General features: G+C 45.7%; 1 protein-coding gene across 3 annotated transcripts in view; it reads right to left on the reverse strand.

Moving 5' to 3' along the window:
- CAPN9 (calpain 9) overlaps positions 1 to 22,392 on the reverse strand; it is a 42,693-nt gene that overhangs the window by 12,505 nt on the left and 7,796 nt on the right. Inside the window, exons 2-13 of one of the 3 annotated variants that reach the window (XM_004372819.1) lie at positions 20,636 to 20,705; positions 18,909 to 19,027; positions 15,159 to 15,292; positions 14,139 to 14,307; positions 13,141 to 13,224; positions 11,243 to 11,328; positions 8,310 to 8,387; positions 6,164 to 6,324; positions 4,842 to 4,999; positions 4,466 to 4,674; positions 2,372 to 2,408; positions 1,258 to 1,338 (exon numbers count right to left, since the gene is read on the reverse strand). In XM_004372819.1, the coding sequence (XP_004372876.1) occupies positions 1,258 to 1,338; positions 2,372 to 2,408; positions 4,466 to 4,674; positions 4,842 to 4,999; positions 6,164 to 6,324; positions 8,310 to 8,387; positions 11,243 to 11,328; positions 13,141 to 13,224; positions 14,139 to 14,307; positions 15,159 to 15,292; positions 18,909 to 19,027; positions 20,636 to 20,705 (1,386 nt within the window). The remainder of the gene's footprint in view (positions 1 to 1,257; positions 1,339 to 2,371; positions 2,409 to 4,465; positions 4,675 to 4,841; positions 5,000 to 6,163; positions 6,325 to 8,309; positions 8,388 to 11,242; positions 11,329 to 13,140; positions 13,225 to 14,138; positions 14,308 to 15,158; positions 15,293 to 18,908; positions 19,028 to 20,635; positions 20,706 to 22,392) is intronic. The other 2 variants (XM_004372820.1, XM_004372821.1) reach the window with 2 other exon arrangements.

Genomic DNA, 22,392 nt, shown 5'->3' on the forward strand with positions numbered 1-22,392 from the left:
ATTCTGACTCATAATGACCCTATGGGACAGGGTAGAACTGCCCCATCGGGTTTCCAAGGCTGTAAATCTTTAGAGAAGCACACTGCCACATCTTTCTCCCGCAGAGCAGCTGGTTGGTTCTAACTGCCGACCTTTTTTTGGTTAGCAGCCCAGCACTTTAACCAAACTCTGCTCTAGAAGGACATTTTCCCCCTTAAATAAAGGTTAAGTGAATCTCCTGCAACATTCCCTTTCCAAACCCTGGATCTCCATTTCTGGCAACCTCTGACCCTCCCGCAGTGAGCCTCCCTAACTCCTCCAAGCCCTTCCCTGCTGGGTCTGACTTTGTCCTCTCCTATCACTGGGTCTCTGCCCTGCCCAGAGCTGCAGGAAGAGCAGCTCCTGTTTCCTGGTCCCCACTTCTCTTTCCCAAACTGTAGAGACTCACCTCCCAGGTTTAGGTATTGCCCCCTCCAGGCAGCCTTTTCCGTAATTCAGAGCTCCATCGGGGGACTCGGGAAGCTAATGGAGCCATTAGCACCTGACATGAGTTAGTTATCAGGCTAATTTTATTTGTGGCAGCGAACTGCTAGGCCCCGAGGGAGCACCTATGGACAGTGTCTGGGAGGGAAGTTTCCACCACAGGTCTTCCAGGAAGCTGAGCCACAGGGAGGGTGGGGAGTTGGGGGGAGTGACAAAGGGCAGGAGGCAGAGGACAGACTTGCCCTCCTCCTCACCAGCGGCTGGCCCTGGCCTATCTTCGTTAGAGCCACAGTTGGGGCTGCCAAACCCGGGACACTCCTCTGGTGCTGGAGGATGAAAACACACTGCACCCGGGGAGTCCTTCCCAGGTAAAGTGCTTGCAATTTAATGGTGGCCTCCCTGAAAAATACCACCTTCGTGCAGATCAGGGGTAGCGTCCTGATGGCAGGATTTCTGGACAGAGTTCCAAGGGGCGGCCTCCTCAAAGCTTTCTCCAGCCGCCAACAGAAAGTTTCTGGGCACGGGTTGTGCTTCTTTGGTTTCTTTTACCCCATCTTCAGGGGCAGACTGGCGTGAGAGACCTTTTGGACAGGCTGTTTTTCAGGCCTCTCAAATGACAAAGGTTGCTCTTACTTTGCAAGCAGACCCACTGTGCTTTGGGAAGGCGGTGCTGATAGACAGCATCCGGTACTCTCATCACTGGGGAAGCAGACCCCTCAGACCCAGTTAGAGACGGAAGTGGGTGGGCTGGGAGGATGTGGGCGAGCGACGGGGCTGTGGACAGTGTACGCATACCTCGCCTGCGATGTGCTCAAACAGGGTCCGGAACTGTTGCTCTTCCTCTGTCTCCTGGTGAGGTAAGGTTGGCTTCCGAGGCTAAAACACAACCAAAGGAACTTGCCCAAAAAAGAAACTTCCCAAGAAATAGCAGGAAAGACTGAGACCTGGCGGGGGGCAACGGTGCTGTACCCAAGTGAGAAGCTGGGAGCCTTCCCCACGAGCCATATGTCACCCACTTTATGCGCGGTCTCTGCCTGTAGCATGAGAGTGGCTGTCTCCATTTCTTGTGAGGCTTCTTTGGCATGGGAGAGTCTGGAAGGACTTTGTCTGACTCACTGAGCCCCCCTCGCCTTACAGATGAGGCTAAAGGAGGCCCTCCCTGACCCCGAGACTAAGGGTCCTAGCCAAGGGGTTGTCATTGCTCCCTGTACGTTCTCTATCTTGACACTCACTATCCTTGGGTGTAGTTACTTGTTTCATTATCTGTGCTAATAGATGGTAAAATCTCTGAGGGCAAGAGTCTGTGCCTATTACACGCAAAAAGCTCAGGAAATGCTTGTTTGTTTCTTTTGGCCCACGAATAAGCTGCAACCCAGAGATGGGAGCAAGGAGCAGCAAGTGCCCTCCTAAAACTACAACATTGCTCATCTTGAAGCAGTAAGGCTTTTCCTGCTACACCTCAGCAGCTCTGGAAAGTCTGACAGCCCTGTTGACCATATAAAACCTCACCCCCACACACAGTACAGGAGGAGTGATGTTTTCGTCTGAGTCCACAGTAAAAGAATCTACCTACCTCTCCCATTTTTTTAATGTATTATTTTTCTTGAATACATTTTGTAAATAGTCCATTCCCTTCAGAAGCAGCAGAAATGGAAGGAGTTGGTGGCGCAGAGAAAGATCACGCCAAACGACTTTATACCAAGCATCTACCTCATTCCCATGCCGGGCCCTAAGGGATATGAGATTTAAAGGCACAAATCTTGTTCTCCAGGAGGTAGGAATCACAGATTTACCTGATAGCAAATAGCCACTCCCCAAACTTCAGAGTTTTAAATGACACTGGTTAAAAGGAAGGCTTCCAGGACCCTCTGCTGAATACCATCCCTGACAGCAACTCCAGATGACTTACCTCAGGAAGTTCAATCTGTGTATGTTCATCCATATCCCTGTGGGGGCAGAAAGCACACTGACTCAATTGTGGACCAGCTTTCTAATTGAAGTCTGCAGAGTGAAAGGGCCTAAATGTACTGGGAGTTTCTGCCCTATTGATGCCTTCTCCTTCATGACATCTACATTTCAAAAGGCCTGTAGATCCCATCATTGACCATTGCTGAGATCTCACACAGAAGGCGTCAAGAGGGTAGCCTATGTGGCTTTTACCCAAGGAGGATTTGCAAATTCTGGACTTCCAGGAGAAAAGAAGGTAAGCAAGCAGCCACTCCCTATTCTCTGATGAAGGTTAATAGGGGGAATTTGTGACGTGCTATACAGAATTGCAGAGCCACCGAGGACCCATGAGCAGAGCAGTTTCATTACATACACACTCACTCCCATAAACTTTGCAACTCTAAAGCAGGCACACAATACTTGGAGACCATTCAGCCTACTAAGTGTTAGTCATTCATGGGAGGATTTTTAAAGGTTACAGAGCAAGATGAGTCAGAACCAAAAAACAAATAAATAAAAGTAAAAAACAAAAACCACCCCTGAAAGCTGCATCCTTTACCCCCTCACTGCTTCCCATAGATGTGAATCCCTTACTGTACTTGGATTTGTGTTTGCGTGCTTATGTCTGGGGCAAGGAAGAAAAATAATGTTTATTTTGCTGCTCACATATGTAAGAGAACCTGTAGTGCTTGGGTGGTAGTAATACGACAGGAAGAGCAGGCTTTAGCTTTGGTCAAACACATTTGGAAGAATCCAGTCTAATAGATTAAAACCTAAAGCCCTCCCAGAGAAAAACTAATAAAAACTCAAAGGGAATATAAATAAACAAGCATTAAGATTGAACCCCACCACCCACCTGTCAGTTTGTCATACTGTGGTGGCTTGCATATTGCTGTGATGCTGGAAGCTACGCCACCAGTATTTCAAATACTAGCAGGCTCACCCACGGTTGGGTTGGCCATGTACAAGCCACCTATACAGGCCAGGAGCTCTGACCTCACACCACTGAAAGAATGGACACTACGATGCATGGGATAGGCATAGACTGGCTTCTTGCTCTTGCCACTCATAAGAGATGCCAAACCACATGGACCTTGTATGGTGCTTTTGTGTGAAATTCATGCTTTTCTGGGAAATTCATCCTCAGCTTGTACTAGTATCTGGGGGAAGGTTGGAGAACAAGAGTTTGAAAAAGTTAAAGCCTTTACTGCTTCGATTTAGTACTAGAGAAAGAACCATGCCTTTCCGATCAGCCTGGGAAACCCAACCAGATTTTAATTCGAAGTATTCTCAGTGGACAGCACCAATCCAATTCTACCTACAAAATAAAAGGTAAAAACTATAGCAGACAATGTGTTCGCAATTGTCTCTACCTTGTTAACAGTCCTTCGCTGGGGATGTATCTAGCTTACATGCAGAATGCATAGATTTTGCCATTCTCTGGGATCCCTAGAATGTTTCCATTGGAAATATAAATGGACTCCTGTATCTTGACCATTTTTCCCTCTGTCACAAAGCAATCAGTGGTGACTGGGCAGTAATGGGAAATCATTTCCATAGAAGTAACTGATACAAAATAATTTTGCAAAGACACTGTGAGGGAGAGATGGCAGAATGTCATGTATGGCAGAATGGTAGAAAGACCTGTCCACATTTGTTTAGACTGGAGCTGAAAGAACATGCTACTCTTGAAACCTGCCAATACCCACCCCCTTCACTGTACACAGAAATTAGTCTAACATCTCTAAATGTGGCTCCCACCCCAGAAACTTCATGGTAATAAGGCCTGAAAAATGAAGGGCTCCACATGAGTACCCAGTGAGCATGATTCTGGGAGCAGTGGGACTGTAACTTTTTTATGATCTGTTTGAGGGAGGGAGATGCAGCGCCAACATGGAACTGTACACCACTCTGCAAATGGGTGAAGAAACCCTTCAGCCTTGCTTCCCAGCTAGACAGTGGACAAGGGAAGAAGAGGAACACAGTGCCCACACCTTGGTGGCTTCTCGGTGAATGAACGACTACATGAAAAGGGGTTCCCAAACCTAGTACTCACTGAGTAATGGCTTTCTTCTCTGAAAAGATTCTTAGACAGAAATCAGCTTCCTGGTGTGGCTCAAAAGTGCTGGGAATCAGGATGTACTCCCCAGGGGGCAGTTGGAACCGGTCAGAGACTTCTCTCAGGTTGGTGAACGTTTTGCTTCTGGCCTGCGAGGCATGGTACCTGAAGAAGTCTTTGTTCAGATGTTCATCTTTGCCAGGGCTCTGCGGTGAAAAAGTAAGAGCGTGGTTCACTCTAGGGAGGGCCACTAGTCTTGGCTTTTGGGCACAGTTTGGGGACTAGCCATTGAGACTCAGGAGTGTGACAGAAGAGGAACAGAGAATTTAAACTTGGATGGTGGTTTGTGAAGAGCAGTTTGGCTCCCACATACCTGATAAATGGCATAACCAATCGTGAGCACATTGGCTCCAAATCTCTTGAGTTTCCTTCGATCTTTCTGCATCAGGGCTACAAGGAAAGTGCATTCCTCCTGCCCTTCATCTTTCTCAGTCAACGACAACTTTATCTGTGGATTGGTCCAGAAAGTATCTGCCATTTGAAAGATATAAATTATTTTCCCTTCCTTAAAAAAACACGAAGGACAATCTCTCTCTCTCACACACACACACACACTCACAATCACTACCTCCCACTACATCCTCCCAAACCTGAGAAAATCTCTTTTCTCTGTGAGAATGCAATCTGTTTTACCTTTACTTTCCTCCTTCTTCTTCTCTTTAGGCCATTTCCCATGCAGCTTTTTAAAAGACATTCTTTTGGATCTAGTCTGCTAAAGTTTGCTCCATCTTGGTTTCTTCCATTAGGCATTTCAAAGCAGTATAATGGACTTGTGTTTGTCTCCTCAGCATCCATTCCACCCCACTGTTTAATGGTTATGCAGTTTGGGTAGGGTTGACCTCACTTGCACCTCCAAGGGTAAACTCTGATTGGTCTATGCTAATTTCTCTTGCCACAGAGAACTGGAACACAGCCAATCAGCCCATAGCATTCCCCAGGGCCATACTAGTTCACGAAATTTCCAATTTGAGGGAACTTGAAGACTGGTGATCTCTGTGCATGAGAATGAGGGCTCAGGTAGCCCTGGATGCTGTTGGCAGCCCTTCTGTGATTATAAAGAAAGCCACCCTGAGGAAACAACACTGGAAAGACAGCAGGGCATTACAAATAAATGGAGCCAGAGCCCTGAAGAACTATGCCTAAAGCCCACCTACTTCTCCTTTGAACTTTTTAATTATGTAGTCCAATAAATCCCCTTTATTGATAAACTGGTGTGAGTTATATTTATTGGAAACCCTGGTGGCGTAGTAGTTAAGAGTTTGGCTGCTAATCAAAAGGTCGGCAGTTCAAATCCACCAGCTGCTCCTTGGAAACTCTACAGGGCAGTTCTATTCTATTCTATAGGGTCGCTATGAGTTGGAATCAACTCTATGGCAACGGGTTTGGTTCTGGTTTTACAATGATAAATAACCCAAGTGATAAAACAATGGAGTTTCCCTAAGCAATTCTCATCTAACTTCCTATTATATCTCCACAACCTTCTTTTCCCAGTCATCCCTGAAATCATACTGTCTCACTCCTTATTTCTGGCTTTCTCTATAGTCCTGGCCCTCAATCTACTGTGTAACCCCTTTGATGTCCCTTGTTGGACTGGACAATTGTGAATGTCAGAGACAGTGACAGCAGAGTACCAACCCAGGAAATTGCGGCAGCCCCCAGCAGTGGAGCCCCGAACCCAGCTTCCTTGATGGACTGTCACCTCCCACTTGTGGACTGCATCATCCTCTAGGGCATCAGGAGTGAGGTTGCAAATCTCCACTTTATCAAAATGGGCCTTGAAATCTTTAAATGCCATCCTGCGATAAAGTGGAGGGAAACAACATGTGAGAGGGTGACGATGATGGCATGATTCATTCATTCATTTAATCATCTAGCAGATAGTTATTGAGTGTCTACTCCTGCCTTCATGGAGCTTACATTCCAGTGAGGGGAGACAGAAAATACACACACACAAGGTAAAAATAGAAGTTGACTGTATATGATCAGTGTTACAGAGAAAAATAAAGTAGGGCAAAAAGATGGAATGTAGGGGTGGGTTGCTATTTTACATAGGGGGCAAGGGAAGACCCCACTGATAGGGTGAGTTCTCAGTGGAGACCTAAAACACAAGGGACTTGTGTCTTGGGACTTAGGCCCTCATGGTTCCTGAGGCAGAGATGGCTAGCAGACCACTGAGATTCATCCACTAGACTGGGGCCAGTGATTACACTCCACCTTTCATCTATGGGTGGCCTTGTGACTAGTAGTGCCCCGTGGATGTAAGCAGTGATGTGTTACTTCTGAGTTAAGGCTTTCAAGAAGTAGGGAGTCTTTTCCAATCTTTCCTTTTTTTTTTTTTTTCTCTTCTGCTGGCTACATACAGATGACCACGTGACCCTAGGGGACAATGGGGCCACACAGTGGAAGGAACTTGGGTCCCTGAATCACTGTATGGACAGAGTCACACACAGAATAGGAACATCCTCCTTGGACTCTTACAACGAGTGAGAAACAAACTTTATTGTGTTCGAGCCTTTGTACATTTTGGGCCCATTACTTACAGCAGCTGGTGTTACCCTAAGTCATGGGTACCTTGGAGTATGGAACTGCCATAACAAAATTCTAAAATATGTGAGATCAGCTTAGCAGTTGAGCAGAAAGCCACAAAGAAATACTGAAGCTGACAAATGGATATCTATGTTACGTTATGCAGTGACAAAATATTTGGAAATTTTGACTGTACAAACCTGGAAGGTAGAACAAATGCCTACTGAGGTTGTGCTCTAGGGGAAGAGTAGAGAAAGCTAGAATATTAGTGTGTACTAGTTTTTGCTTGTTGTCTTTAACAAGGTGTTACAAGAAAGAGATGAACTCAGGCAAGAACTGACTGCTTTGAGAGCATGAAAGGAAATTGAACTAGAACCCATAAATTTGTGGTCTTGCAGGGTTGGAAGAGCCAGCTGCCTCTGGACCCCAAATTGCAAGAAATAAGATAGAAAAAAAAGCTTCCAGAGACAAGGGCCCACTAAGAATTTTCAGCTAAACAAAGAGATTCAACCTCAGGGAAAGACCAGAATAGAAATGTTTCTTTCTCATTCAGTTCTATTCTTTTCAGGGTTTTGAAACGTTGTTCAGGTTTGAACCCGCCCCGCTGAAAATTTGCATTTCTAACCAGTTCCCTGCTGAGAATTTACATTTCTAGCAAGTTCCCTGCTGAGAACTTGCATTTTTAACAAGGTCCCAGGAAGTTATACATAAGAATCACCTGTAGATTTTGTGAAAATGCAGATTCTGATTTAGTGTATGGGGGTGGGGGGTGGTGGTGGAAGTGCAAATTCTCAGCAGGGAACTTGTTAGAAATGCAAATTCTCAGCAGGGGTTCGAATAAACAAACCAGTTTGAAGTTCTGATTAATTTAGACGCTCTTAAGGTAACATCTCCAAAGGTCCCTGTCATCCACTTGGGCATGGAGGGAGTAGACACGGTGAGCAGCAGAGCTACCTGTTCTCAAAGTCACTTGGAGATGAATAGCTTAGAGGTGAGATGCTAGGCTGGGACCAGAGGCTCTTCCCCATATCCACTCTTTTCTGGATTACACTAATTCCCTTGGGACTCATACAAACCCAGAGATGGGGTGAGTCCCCTTCAAAACATGACTGAGGTTAAATTTCCTGTCAACCTGGGAGGATATAAAGGGTTTCAGACAGCTGTGTTTGATTTAAAAAAAAAAAAAAGGCTGTGGGGCACATTCATACCTGTTATGTTGTTAATGTAGTAATGAAAAGAGAGACAAGCACTATACCAGAATTCTCCGTCATCGAGAGCAGTGTGACAGAGATGCTTCTGCTCAGCTGCACCAACAGATTGCCACTCAGGAGAACTACGAGTGAACAAAATTAGCATTTAGGGAGAGGATTGTGAACACCATTCCAAATAACCCTGGCCTCAGTGGTGGAGAAGGCCCTCACCAGGAGTCCAAGGCATGTGTTTATTACGTATGAAACAGTCCTGCTCAGTGAGTATTCTCTGGAATGTGCAAGGCACGTAGAGACTAGTTGGCCCCTGGTACTCAAGTACAAGGGCTGGTTAGAAAGTCCATCTCCAAGTCAGCTCTTCAGTGCTGAGGAAAAAACCTCAGAGACCGATTTGAACCTCCCACACAGAGCGTCACCATGAGAGTGGAACATCAGCAGGATAGTGGAAAGAGCACCACTGCAAGCCACCAGTTGGTTGACTTTAGTTCTTTGTCACCAACTTGCTCTTTGATTTTGGACAAACCAAGTGACCTCTCGTCTTAGCTTATAAGCTGCCACTTTGAAAAGTGATCATAATACCTTAGATTTGCCCATGCTTTGTATTTTAGGTACAAAGTATCTTTACATGTGTGACTTCATTATGAACTCAGTTCATAGTTCTGTGAAGTAGATGTGCCCACTCTACAGTTGAGGACATTCAGACAGATGAGGTGACATGTCCACTGAACAGACGAGGACACTCAGACAGGCCAGGCAACATGCCCACTGCACAAAGACTCTCAGGCCAGACAAGCACACTCAGACAGGCCAGGTGACATGTCCACTCCACAGACAAGGACACCCAGACAGACCAGGTGTCATGCCCACTCCACAGACGAGGACACTCAGGCCAAGTGACGTGCCCACTCCACAGACGAGGACAGTCAGACAGGCCAGGTGACACATCTACTCCATAGATAAGGATACCCAGACAGGCCAGGTGACATGCTCACTCTACAGACGAGGACATTCAGACAAACGAGGTGACATGCTCATAGGGAAGAGCTAGTGAGGGGCCATCAGTTGTCCTTCAAGCTTGGCAAGTTCTGACTCCAAGTTCACTGGGTTTTCCACTACCCCACAGATGCCCACAGAGTTCAAATTAAGTAATCACTACTATCATGTTATAGAGTCCCTGGGTGGTGCAAATGGCTAAGCGCTTGACTACTAATTGAAAGGTCGGAGGTTTGAATCCTCCCAGAGGTGCCTCTGAAGAAAGGCTTGGTGACCTACTTCTGAAAAATCATTCACTGAAAAACCCTATGGAGCACAGTTCTACTCTGACACATATGGGGTTACCATGAGTCGGAAACAACCTGACAGCAACTGGTTTGGTTTACTCTCATGTTATAACAGGTGGCTACTTCTTCGACATCCTATAGATCCTGAATTAACTTTAGAGAGAAGGAGCAGGAGATTCAGGTGAAGGACTCAGGAGGACCTATCTCCAGGTCAGTGGTGCCAGAGTGGGAAAAGTAAAATTAAAAGCCCTGGTTTTCTAAGTGGCTCACATGAAGACCCTCTGTCCAGTAGGCTAAGCAGTGCCCCTAACTCTGTTCTCACTGCCAGGAGTCAGCATGCGGACCTGCTCTCAACACTTCCAGGTGCTGGGTGTGAGGGGAAGGCAAGCTTGCTTCCAGTAGAAATGTGCTTTCTTTATTTCTACCTTTGTGTATTACAGGAGAAGGAAAACACAATCCTTTTTCTTGTATAGATTGCTTTGTTTAAACCGAGGAACACTACAAGTCTTATTATGATATGAAGCAGCCTCCTTAATTCTGGTCAACTTTTTCTCTACTTTGATGTTGGTCTCCATGTCAGTGCCCTTGGTTCTGAGCAGGCAGATAGCAGGAAGTGGGAGAGGGAGGATAGGACAAGAGCAGGGACAAGGAGGATAAGCAGGCTCTGCCTCAGTGCTGAAGTCTGGTTAATAAAGCCTAACAAACGCATGGTGGGTGACCTGGTCACTTTGTCTGAACTGAGGACAATGTTGGCTCAGTTTTACTGCATTCTAGACTCGCGTTCTAGACTTCTGGGCTCCCCAGAGCTTCATGAGTCACTGGTGGGGCAGGGAAGGACTTCTGAGAGCCCAAGACAGCAGAGAGCCTGCCTGAGAAAGGAGGGAGTGGAGGAGAGATAGCTTAGGGCAGGCGCTGTCACAGGCACATTTAAATGTCCCCAGGGTCCCAGTCACAGGGTGAACCACACCTTCTACACAGATGTGGAGATGAAAAAGTCCTTTCTTCCTGGGAACGAGAGACCAGGAGGGGACATACAGGAAAAGTAGACCTTTTCTTATAATTGGGGGCCACATACATAAGTGCCCTGTAATAGGACAAGTTTCCTGCTCCACTTCCTTGATTTCTCCACTGGGCCACTGGGCCTCTGGCCAACTGTCAGTGACCATCAGAGAGAACTTTATTATTACCTGCTCGTCAGTGGTTCAAGAATTCCCACACCGAAAATACTGTTATCCCATCCTACTCCACCCCAAACACACAGTCACATACACACGCATGCACACACACGCACACTCACACACACCCACTCACATTCACACACGTACACGTGCACTCATGTATACACACTTGCACATCTGCATGTACATTGCTTACTGGAGCGACTCACAATTTAATAGGAGACAAAAGCTTTCACAATCATAGATAAGGCATAACATATTAAATATCCCTATGGGATGGGACATAAATATAATTATATGAAAAGGTAAAGGGCTGTTATAAGAGCCTTGCTTGAGAATCCAGTCTGACTGAAAGGGAGGCCCTGAGGGCTGAAAGGGGGAAAGTAAGGCCTACCCAGAAGCAGGAAGGACCTAAGAGACAGGGAGAACTGAGGACAGACTGCTCCTCCTTCACATGTTCGCACACAGCCAGCCCCAGCCCCCATGCCCAGGGAGCAGAAGAGATGGGGCAGGGGTACTGACTTGTCACTCCACGCCCCGTTCCACTCGACCTGGCCCCAAGGATTCCGGACTCTCATGAGCTCGATGTTTTGGCCTTGGAAGTTTACCTGGAAGGGCAGAGATCAGAGAGATGTGGAATGATCATCGCAACAGAGGCTTGGCTACCCTCCTGCACTGGGAAGCTTCGGCCAGGACTGGCTTTACCGTTGAGTCTCTTGGATAAAATCCTGCAGCCTCTATTACGTCACTTAATCCTCCCAGAGGCAAAAGTAAAGGCATTTAAAAACTCATCAATTCTTAATTAACCCCTTGGAATTTTCGAATGCTTATTGAACATAATGATGAGCATTACAAATGATTTTATATTAATCACCCAGAATGGTTATGCCGCATCTGGGAAATAGTTTGAATTGTAATTAATAAGAACTTAGTCCATATGAATCTTCATATTAATGAGGGTTTTCTCTAGACTAGGATCTCCCTGGAGGCAGGGACAAAGCCTTATTTGGTAAAAAATATCTTCAAAAATGTCCGTGGAGCTATTGCTGAATTTTCTTCACCCTTACCATCCTACTCACAGATAAATGATCAGAATTTAAGTACATGCTGACAATTTAAACAACAACAATTAGCAAAGATAGTTTCTACATCTTGATTAATTCCAACATTCTCCCCTTTCAGGTGTCACGGAGTCCCTGGGTAGTGCAAATGGTTAATGAGCTCAGGTTGGAGGTTCAAGTCCACCCAGAAGAGCCTTGGAAGAAAGCCCTGGTGGTCTTCTTCTGAAAAATCAGCCATTGAAAACCCTATGGACCCGCATGGAAGTGCCATGAGTTGGAGTTGACTTGACAGCAACTGGTTGAGGCATCATGTGTGGTCACTGCTGTCCAGAAAGTAACCCTGAAACATGCAGGCCCTGGCCAGTAAAGGGCCAGCAGGTGCTTCATACTCCTTCCTGGGGCAGGAAAAGGATCAAGACATTTTAGAGAGATTTTAGCAGAAAGATACTGGAACTTTTAGCTGGTTAGAACACTGTATCCTTCATGAATTTGGCCTAAATTGTATTTTTGATTTGTACAGATAGTTCAGGTCCTATAACCACTCTAGAGTCCCAGATAGGGCTTTCCGGCCACCATTTAAGGAGTTCACGGATTTGAAATGTTCAGAAGAGGTAAGTGTCTTGTAGGTGATGAGAAAGCAAGAGCATCTGAACAAAGGTGATGGGAAGTTTCTGTTTTTACTTAGAAAAAACCACATGCATGCCCCAGAGAGCAGTCAGCAAAGCCTGTACGGTCAGGGAAGGAAGACAAAAAGAACCTACACAAATCACTGAAATTCCTAAGGAATTCCCAAAGAACTGCATCTGTCAACATAAACCCCTTTGCTTGTAAGCTCCAATGAGGAGGAAGGACAAGGGCCTCCCTTTTTTATCCTGCACTTCCCCCTCATTGGTAGTGCATTCCTCAAAATATGGGCACTGGGTTTGCCACATGGGTTTGTGACTTGGCATGGAGGGGGCAGACAGAGGCCCTGGCTTTGCTGACTTTTCTCTGAGAAGAGAGCCCTTGTCCCCCAGTCTTCTTTCATCTCATCCTCCCCCTTCTCTTTGGTGCTGTGTGGCTCTAGGTGTCCCCAGGGATGAGTTTCACTCTGGATTATGGCTGCAGAGAATGGGGCTGATGTAGAGTTGGGGGGAAAAAGAAAAGGAAAAAGACCAGGCTTCCACAACTGCTCAAAAGTTTGGCACTGGATGTTTTGCTGTTTTGGATCCCAGCCTGCCTCCCTAAGATGAGACACTCTGTGACAGTGCTGTTTCAACTCTGATGCACTAAATAGGTACAAGGGAGTAAACAGGTCTAAGGGGCTAGTGTTATCGTGCCCGTACCCGGGCCTTGTCAACAGGGGTTCTCGTCACGTACCTGGTCAATTCCTGTGACAGTGTAGGCATGACCTTTAATAAGACCAAAAGGCGTTCGGGCTTCTGACTCTGCAGCATTTCTGGTCTAAAACATGTAAAGGGCAACATTGAACACATTGTCTAAGTCCAGTTGATGTGTTTGGTGGATTTACCCCGGCACTCTGTGCCTGGCCCCACCACACTCCCCCAACCCCTTGTCCTGCTCCCCCCATGAGGGCCATGTGTGTAGAGCATAGAACATGGCTAAATAGGAGGTCCTGAAAATGATGAGCAGTGAGATACAGAAGACCCAGTCTCTCCCCAGGGTGTGGAGAACCTCATTCTCAGTTCAAATGCCAATAAAGAGCTGACTTTTTCTTTTTGCCCCTAAACAGAACAATATGACCATCAGCATCATGTAGCATGAGAGAGAAGATACAATCGCATATACTGAAGAGATGATAAGAAGCATGTAACAATATTACATGCACTTCTATATCATAAATTTGAAAATGCAGGGGAAATGGATGCTTTATTCGCAAATAATAAATTCCCAAAATTAATCCAAGAGGGAGTAGAACACTTGAATAGATTTTAAAAAATAGAGGAGCTGAAATTATGTGTGTATGTTGGTATGCATAAAAATTAGAATACTGATACATTTCTATCTACTGATATATTTTTTCACAATATATTAAATGGAAAAAAAAGAAACAAGTTTCAGAAAAGTACATAGTATGACTCCATTTTAGTGAAAATAAACCAACCCACTCCTATATGTGTATATACGTGCTTGTACATGTCTGTATGGGCAAAGAGAAAGATGTGAAGGGATACATACCAGGCAGTCATGGGTGAGGTTAAAAGAAATAAACATCGACACCCCCCACTGCATACACATACACACACAGAGTTACACCCCTCCTGCTCTGTGGCTAGGGCTCTTTCTCAGACCTCTGGTCCTAGCACAGCGCCTGGAATGTAGAGCTTAGCAAGTGAGGGAGTGAGTGACAGACTTACATCAATGGAGCAGCCCACCAGAGAGCCCCTCTTCAAGGCCTTCTCTAGAATCGCATAGAAGTTCTCTGGAGCCTCCTTAGTTTCAAAGGTCTCTGCTACACCCCCAGTGAAATCTTCCATGGCCTCAATGGCGCTTCCCCCCTTCAGAGCCTCATAGCTCCCATTGAGCCTGTGAGGGCAGTAAGCAAGCAAGGAGACTGCTGCAGAACAAGAGACACCACGAGGGGGCGCCCCTCAGTCATCAGAGCAGGAGTGAATACAGAGCGTTTCCCTGTTCTAAGCCAGAACCAGATGTGACCTGGCTGGGAGGTATGGCAGATGAAAAGCAGGGATTGAGCTTTGAGGAAACTCTGAGACAGGCAGTATGATGTGTTTGTGAAGAGCATGGGCTCTGGTTCAGATCCTAGTTCCACCATCACAGCTGTGTCACCTTGGGCTGAGTTGCTTGCTCTGTGCCTCAGTTTCCTTATTTTAAGATGGGGATAACGACTGTACTCTCCCTCCTAGGACTGCTGTGGTTTACATGGGTCTATCTCTCTGTATAATCTCAGCTGGAATGGGGCCTGAGCATGAAGGTGTTAGCTATACGTAGACTAAGAGAGACCAAGTCCCTTTCTCTTCCCAGATATTTGGGCCATGACAGTTTTTGGTAGGGAAGTCTGAAGAACCAAGTGTTTTGTCAGTACATCCAGAATTTCCCTCCATTTGCCCTCCCAGCTCTTCTTCTGTCATCTCTTCCCAAGGCCAGATTCATGATGCAGGGAGAGATGCCCGCGGAAGGGACCCATGTAGGCCCATAACAGGAAAACTGTTGAGGTGGCTCCTTTCCTACCTCCAACACTAAGGGAACCTCAATGGGGTGGGCCTGCTGTGCCTCACCGGTAAGCCCTGAGCTTTGGTCTCTTTCGCCTGATCTCTCTGGCCTTCCCTCCACAGAAGACCTGTGAAGAGTTCTCTTGGGAGTGGAGACCAGGCTTCCTGACACGGGTGGCTTTCCTGTTCAGGGGCACCCACACTCACTTGGCATAAGCCTTTTCCAGCAAGGCACTCCAGAACTCATTGTGGTCCGCAGAGTGGAGGAAAACCAAGCGGTCCCTGAAGGTGGGCAGTCGGTCATCAACCACCACGTCCAGCCATTCGCTGTGCTGCCAGAACTGTGTGCAGGACGGGAACAGAAATTAGGAGTGAGTCACACTTGAGGTCTGGACCCCATTTGTAAGTGCTGACCACATTTTTTGTTGTGAGGGGAGGGGGGCCTTGACCAAACTACTCTTACAGTCTTGAGGAAAATCCCATATAGGTTCTTTAGTGGGTAGAACTGTGTTCCCCAAAAAGATATGGTCAAATCTTAACCCCCAGTACCTATGAATGTGACCTTATTTGGAAAAGGGTCTTTGCAGATGTAATCAATTAAGATGAAGTCATACTGGATTAGAGTGGGCCCTAATTCACTGATTGGTGTCCTTATAAGAAGAGGGAAATTTGGACACAGAGACACAGACACAGAGGAAATACAGCCATGTGAAGACAGAGGCAAAGATTGGACTGATGCTTCTACAAGCCAAGAAACGTCAAGGATTGCCAGCAACCTCCAGAAACTGGAAGGAACAAGGAAAGATTCTTCTCCCGGATTCTTCAGAGGGAGCATGGCCCTGCCAACACCTTGACTTTGGACTCCAGAACTGTGACAGAATACATTTCTGTTGTTTTAAGCTACCTAGGTTGTGGCAATTTGTTACAGTGACCACAGGAAACAAATACAGGTCCCATGATGGGGCCACTTAGCTTTCACCCATTAAGCCACATGCGGTACATCTGCCTGTCATCAACACTGGCCCAAAGACACAGTTTCCGGAAACTTTAAAATGCCCCCAATTAGCTTTGTTTCTTCTTTTCTTTCTTGTTTTTTGGGTGCGTGTGTATATGTGGGGGGTGGGGGGGTGGGAGAGAAGGATGCTGGTGGTGGTGTGGAGTCTGGTTCTCTTGCAGTCTGGTTCTCTTGCAGTCCAGTTCTCTCCTGTTCTCTACCACTCAGTTTCCAGCCACATCTCAGAGGTTCTTTAACATTTAGCTCCCTCTGTCTTAGTTATCTAGTGCTGCTATAACAGAAATACCACAAGTGGATGGCTTTACCAAATAGAAATTTATTCTCTCACAGTCTAGGAGGCTAGAAGTCCAAATTCAGGGAGCCAGATCCAACGGAAGGCGTTATCTCCCTGTCGGTCTGGGGGAATGTCTTTGTCATCAATCTTCCCCTGGTCTAGGAGCTTCTCAGTACAGGGATCCTGGGTCCAAAGGACCTGGGTCCATTCCTGGTTCTTGCTTGGCAGTAATGAGGTCCCCCTCTCTCTGCTCACTTCTCTTTCATCTCTTGTAAGATAAAATGTGATGCTGGCCGCACCCCAGGGAAACTCCCCTTGCATCCGTCAGGGCTGTGACCTGAGTAAGGGCGTTGCATCCCACCCTAATCCTCTTTAATATACCTAATCTTGCCTCATTAACCACAAGCAGAGATTAGGATTCAAAACACATAGGAAAATTATATCAGATCACAAAATGGAAGACAACCACACAATACCGGGAAACCTGGCCTAGCCAAGTTGACACCCCTAAGAGATTGTTTGGACAGGTATTGAATGTCCACACCTGGCCTCCAGCTTTCTGAAGAAAGGTGGAGATTGAAGGAGGAGTGTTTACTGCTTACAGCAGCATCCAGCTGGGTGCGCAGGGCTGGAGCAGAGGTCTGAGGTGGCTGGAGAGATGACTCTGCCAGCCTCTAGCACCCACACACCTGCATTCTGGGCGGAGATAGAGAAGCAGGAAAGAAGAGCTCTGTTTCTAACTCTCTGCTTCGCATCAGCAGTGGAGTACTGTCCTAAGGTATCAGGTGCTCAGGGACAGGTTCCAGCAGGGCCAACGCCCCGCTCACCAGAGGCTGTTTGGTGGAGTGAAGCAGAGTGCCCTGGAGCCAGAAGACCCAGGTTTCAGGCCCAGTTCCGCTCCTTATTGCCTTGTGAACTTGGGTCAGTCACTCCCCATCCCTGAGACTCAGTGTCCCCACTAGCAAAATGAGGGGTTTGGATTAGATGTTCATCAAGATTGCTTCCAACTCTGATGTTCTATGAGATACAGGAGGACACTGTTCGCTTGGGAGGCCCAAGATCACATGGTGGCTCTTCCTGTTTAGAGGCAATAGTTCTACTGGAATTGCTGGGTTTAAATGCCCCCCACCCCCACTCTGCCACCTGCATGTTTAAGAGAATCAGTGATTGGCAGATGCTGGTGTTATCAACAGAAGTCTGAGGTGGAAGGGTAATACCAGGCAAGGCAAGGTAGAGTTCCGCCTCCGCCAGAAGCAGTTCAGATCCCAGGGCCAACCCCGTCAGCAGGCCCCTGTGAGTGGAGATTGAGTTCTCAAGTTACACATCGCTTCCCTTGATCTCTAGTTTTGAAACAGGTCTGTGTTATCAGAGTCTTAGTATCCTAGTTAGGCTATAACAAAATATCACAGATGGGTGGCTTTAAAGGACAGAAATTTATTTTCTCACAGTTCTGGAGGCTGAAAGTCCAAACGAGGGTCTTGACCATTTTGATTCCTTCCTTGTTGATAGCCCCGGGTGTTCCTGGGCTTGTAGATGATCCTCACATGGCATCTGTCTTACCTCTGTGTGTGCCTCTGTGTCTAATCCACTGTTTTTATAACTCAGAAGTGATTAGCTTTAGAATCCACCTTACGCAGGTATGATATAATTAACATAACAAAGAAAAGCCTATTTCCAAACAGGATTATACTCACAGGTATAGGGGTTAGTATTCCAACACATTTTTTTTTTTTTTTAAGAGGAGAGAGGGAACAATTTAGCCCATAATAATCAGTTACTGAGACCGGGGTGTATATCAGTTTATCAGATTGCTGGCCTCAGTGACAGAAAAGACAGGGTTGGACCCCAAGCGTGGTATCCTGAGAGGAGAGGGAAGAAGCAGAGGGGCGAGAAGGTAAGAGACATCTACTTCATGCCTGGCACTGCGCCACCACTTTATGTGGTGTCCCACTCAGTTCTTATGAAAATGTGTGAGGCAGTGCTAGTCTCTCCTGTTTTCAGATGGGTGTACTAAGGCTCAATTTCACCCAGAAAACTGTCTGAGGCCTCCCGTTTAAGTTGGTAGAAGAGACGTGTTTCTGTATGAGGTTGGCCTCTACATGAAGACTTGGTAAAGGAGCAAGCATGGAAGGGGAGATGAGAACACAGAAAACTAATCTCCAGAGCAGCCTCGCCCACTGCACGGCACCTGCTGTGTGTCATGTGTCATGCTCCCACACCATCCCAGCACATGTTGTCCCGGTGAGTCTCTTAGTTTTTATTTTTTTGAACCCATTCAATGTCTCCAAATTCAAATTTCTTCAGTAAGGAGAATCTCTCAGTTTATGAGAAATAATCCAGTTCCCCAGAGTTGTGATTGATTTTAGGCAATTTAAGCTTAAAGCACAAGAAATAAGGGTTTTATTAAACCCTTAACATAGGACATCAGCTTTGCCAACACATCACTTACAGGTTTACTGTATACTTTACAAAAGGATTCACCAGGTTATGTCTTCAACGCTCTTCTAATGCATTTAAATATTATTCCATCACAAAGCGTGGTTTTAAGTAATGTTTTAGAATAAGAGCTCTCACGCTGCAGATGCAGTCACATTCCTGCCAGGGTCACCAAGCAGTGTAAAGATGCCCCTGGTGTTGTGCTGGGCCCTAAAGAGGTAACTCTGCTTACCTGGAAATGGAATATGCCAGCATACCCAGGGCCGAAGCTCTGGTCCTGGGGGATGACTCTAGCCAGTGCCTTTTCATTAAGTGTAAGGGAGGCAATGGCTGCCAATAGCCAGCAGTCTCCTGCAAAACAAAACCCACAGTCACCATTTTCACCATTGATTCCCAGTAAATGGGAAAAGTGTATGCCAGAAAGAGATACGGGGAGTTTCAAACGTGGCCACAGCTTCTCTGCATTTTTTAAAACTGAGAGAATGTGAACAGATACCTCTGTCCTCCCCTCTGCCTCTCTTCCCTGCTCATCTCCTCCCAGTTTGCCATAAACATCTGTAACTGTCTTGGCAATACTGTCAGATACACTTACTTGGGTTTCAAACACAGGACTCTTTTATGCTCCAGCTCTGTGAAATTCCGCTCACGTCCCTCCCCAAGTACCAAGGCTATACACGGTGAACAGATGAGCTGACATATCATAGCTGCTGCCCTGCGGGTCCTTCAGTATTTGTGCGTCCTCAGAAATAGCCCTTCACAGTGCCTAGGGAGCATATTCTGGGGCTGACGCTTTCCCACAACCCAGATCAGTTTAGTGATAAATAAGTGTAGCTCAGTGGGCATTTGTTTTCCATTATTTTGTATGTTCAAGATTTGTTGACTTAGCCATGGAATTCCCAAGCTATGTCTTCATGTTAGCACACATCTGGAGGAAGACTAAAGAGTGAAGCCAAGCCTCCTGCAGTGTTCCATCTGAGTCTACCACACACCAGATGCACCCATTGGCCTGTACTGAGAATGGCCCGAGTGCCTCGAGCACGCCTAGCAGTGCTGTAAGTGCTGCTGTCGGAATATGTGTGAGCAGATGTTTGGAAGTGTCCACTTATCTGACAGGATCTCTCAGTTTTCTTCTCCCAGATGTCTTTGTTTTTAGAGAATAACACTGTCACTGGAACTCAAAGCCCCACGAGCCTGGCTTCCTCAAAGTTCATATTTCTGGACAGAACTACTTACCACACTCTGGTATACTCTCTGGACACTGGACACTGTAATATGGCCCTTTCTGGTTGCTGTGCACAGGTGAGAGGGAATCGCCGAGTGCTCATCAGGAAAGCTACTACTAGACTGCTTTATTTCTGGCTTTCTCTGGGTTTCACAGCAGGGTGCCTGGCATCCCAGCATTGGCAAAGTCACAAAGTTTGGTTTCTAATGTGTCAGCTGTCCTTTGGAGCCTCCAGTCCAGCTTCTGGGAGACTCCACAGGAGACTGACACAGGCTGAAGGTGTCCATGACCTTACCTCAGTCTCCTCATCTGTAAAATTGGGAGGGTGGCTGGAAGGTTGTGTAGAGTGCTGAAAAGCATGCTTGGCAGGTAATCTAATGAATGCATGGACATGTTGGCTATAGTTACCACTTATAACAGTGCTGGCCCAATGCTGCTAGGATCATTGTTCTCATGAACTCCTGGGCTGTGAGCTCAGTCTGAGACCACATGCACATTGCCACCAGAGGGGTATGATTGCAAGGGCCTTGGAATCCACGGGGCTCCATTCAGAGGGAGCAGGCCAGCAGACTTGGAGGGAGGGAAGGAGGAAGAAGAAGGATACCCCATGCCTCCCTGGGCATTCTGGGACCTAGTGCTGCTACTACTGACCCGTCCTGGTGAGCCCTGTCCTGGTGAGTGCCGACAGGGTGACGTCTGTAGAACTTACTCTCCACTTCCTTCTGCCTCCCACTTACCAAGCTCCCCCTGGCAGATATCAGTCCTGGTGGCCCCTCCAAGGATGAATTCTGGATTTTTCACTATTTCCTGGAAAAATGAGAAATTTATTAAAGTGAGGCCTGCCACAGAGCAAGCTGACCCTCAGTGCCATCCTCTGACCAAACAGACTCTCACTACATCTGGCTACAGAGTGGGCATCAGTCGTGCACTTAGGATTTCCATCCCCATTCAAGCCCCTCATGAGGAATCAGAGGCTGTGGATTTGAATCCCAGCTCTATCACTTATGAAAGTGTAAACTCTGTGGGCTTCAAGTTCCTCATCTTACAATGAAGTTAGGAATACACATAAACAGACTTGCGCTTGGGATGAAATACAACTCCCACTTCCCACCCGCCAAACTTTTTTCTTTTTAAAAAATGCATTTAGAATCTAATAATGTATAAAAAGAATTATAAACCATGACCAAATGGGATTTATTCCAAGTATGCAAGGTTGGCTCAACATTAGAAAATCAATTAAATATCTAATCATATCAACAGACTAAAGAAAAATCATATGATCATATCAATCTATGCAGGAAAAGCATTAGACAAAATTCAGCACCAATTTATAATAAAAACTCTCAGCAAATTAGGAATAAAAGAACTTCCTCACCTCAGTAAAGAACATCTACAAAATCCTACAGGTAACCTCTTACTTAATGTTGAGAAACTAGATGCCTTCCCCCTGAGATCTGGAACAGGACAAGAATGCCTCCTTGCAGCACTTCTATTCAACATTGTTCTTAGAGTCTTAGGCTAGTGCAATAAGACAAGGAAAGGAAACATAGGGTACACCAATTGAGAAGGGAGAAATAAAATTGTCTTTGTCCACAGATGATATGAATGTCTATGTAGAAAATCCCAAAGAATTGACAAAAAAAAACAAAAACAAACAAACAAAAAAACTCTTGGAACTAATAAGCAAGGTAGCAAGATACAAGGTAAATATACAGAAGTCATTTGTTTTCCTATATATCTGCAATGAAAAGTTGGAATTTGAAATTAACACAAGATGCTTTACAATTAGCACCAAAAAAAAAAAAAATATATAAATCTAACAAAAAATGCACACCATCTATACCAGGAAAACTACAAAACTCTGATGAAAGAAATCAAAGATCTAAATAAATATTTCATGTTTATGGATAGGAACACTTGATATTATTAAGATATTAATTTATCCCAACTTGATCTATAGACTCAATGCAATTCCAATCAAAATTCCAGCAAGTCATTTTGTGGGTATTGACAATCTGATTCTAAAGATTATATGGAAAGGCAAAAGACCAAGAATAACCAACACAATACTGAAGAACGGAGTAGGAGGACTGACACTACTTGACTTCAAGACTTACTATAAAGCTTCAGTGATTAAGATAGTATGGTATTGGTGAAAGATTAGACAAATAGATCAGTGGAACAGAACAGAGAGCCCAGAGTTAGACCCACACAAATACAGTCAATAGATTTTTGACAAAGGAGCAGAGGCAGTTCAATGGAGAAAGGATAATTTTTTCAACAAATGGTACTGAAAAAACTGGACATCCACATGCAAAAGAATGAATCTAGACCCAGAGCTTACATCTTTCACAAAAACTAACTTAAAATGGATCACAGAACAAAATATAAGACGCAAAACTATAAAACGTACAGACGATAACACAGGAGAAAATCTAGATGATCTTAGGTTTGACCATGCCTTTTTATATACAACACTAAAAGTACAATCTAT

The sequence above is a fragment of the Trichechus manatus genome, unplaced genomic scaffold (assembly GCF_000243295.1).
Source record: "Trichechus manatus latirostris isolate Lorelei unplaced genomic scaffold, TriManLat1.0 scaffold00021, whole genome shotgun sequence".
NCBI lineage: Eukaryota > Metazoa > Chordata > Mammalia > Sirenia > Trichechidae > Trichechus > Trichechus manatus.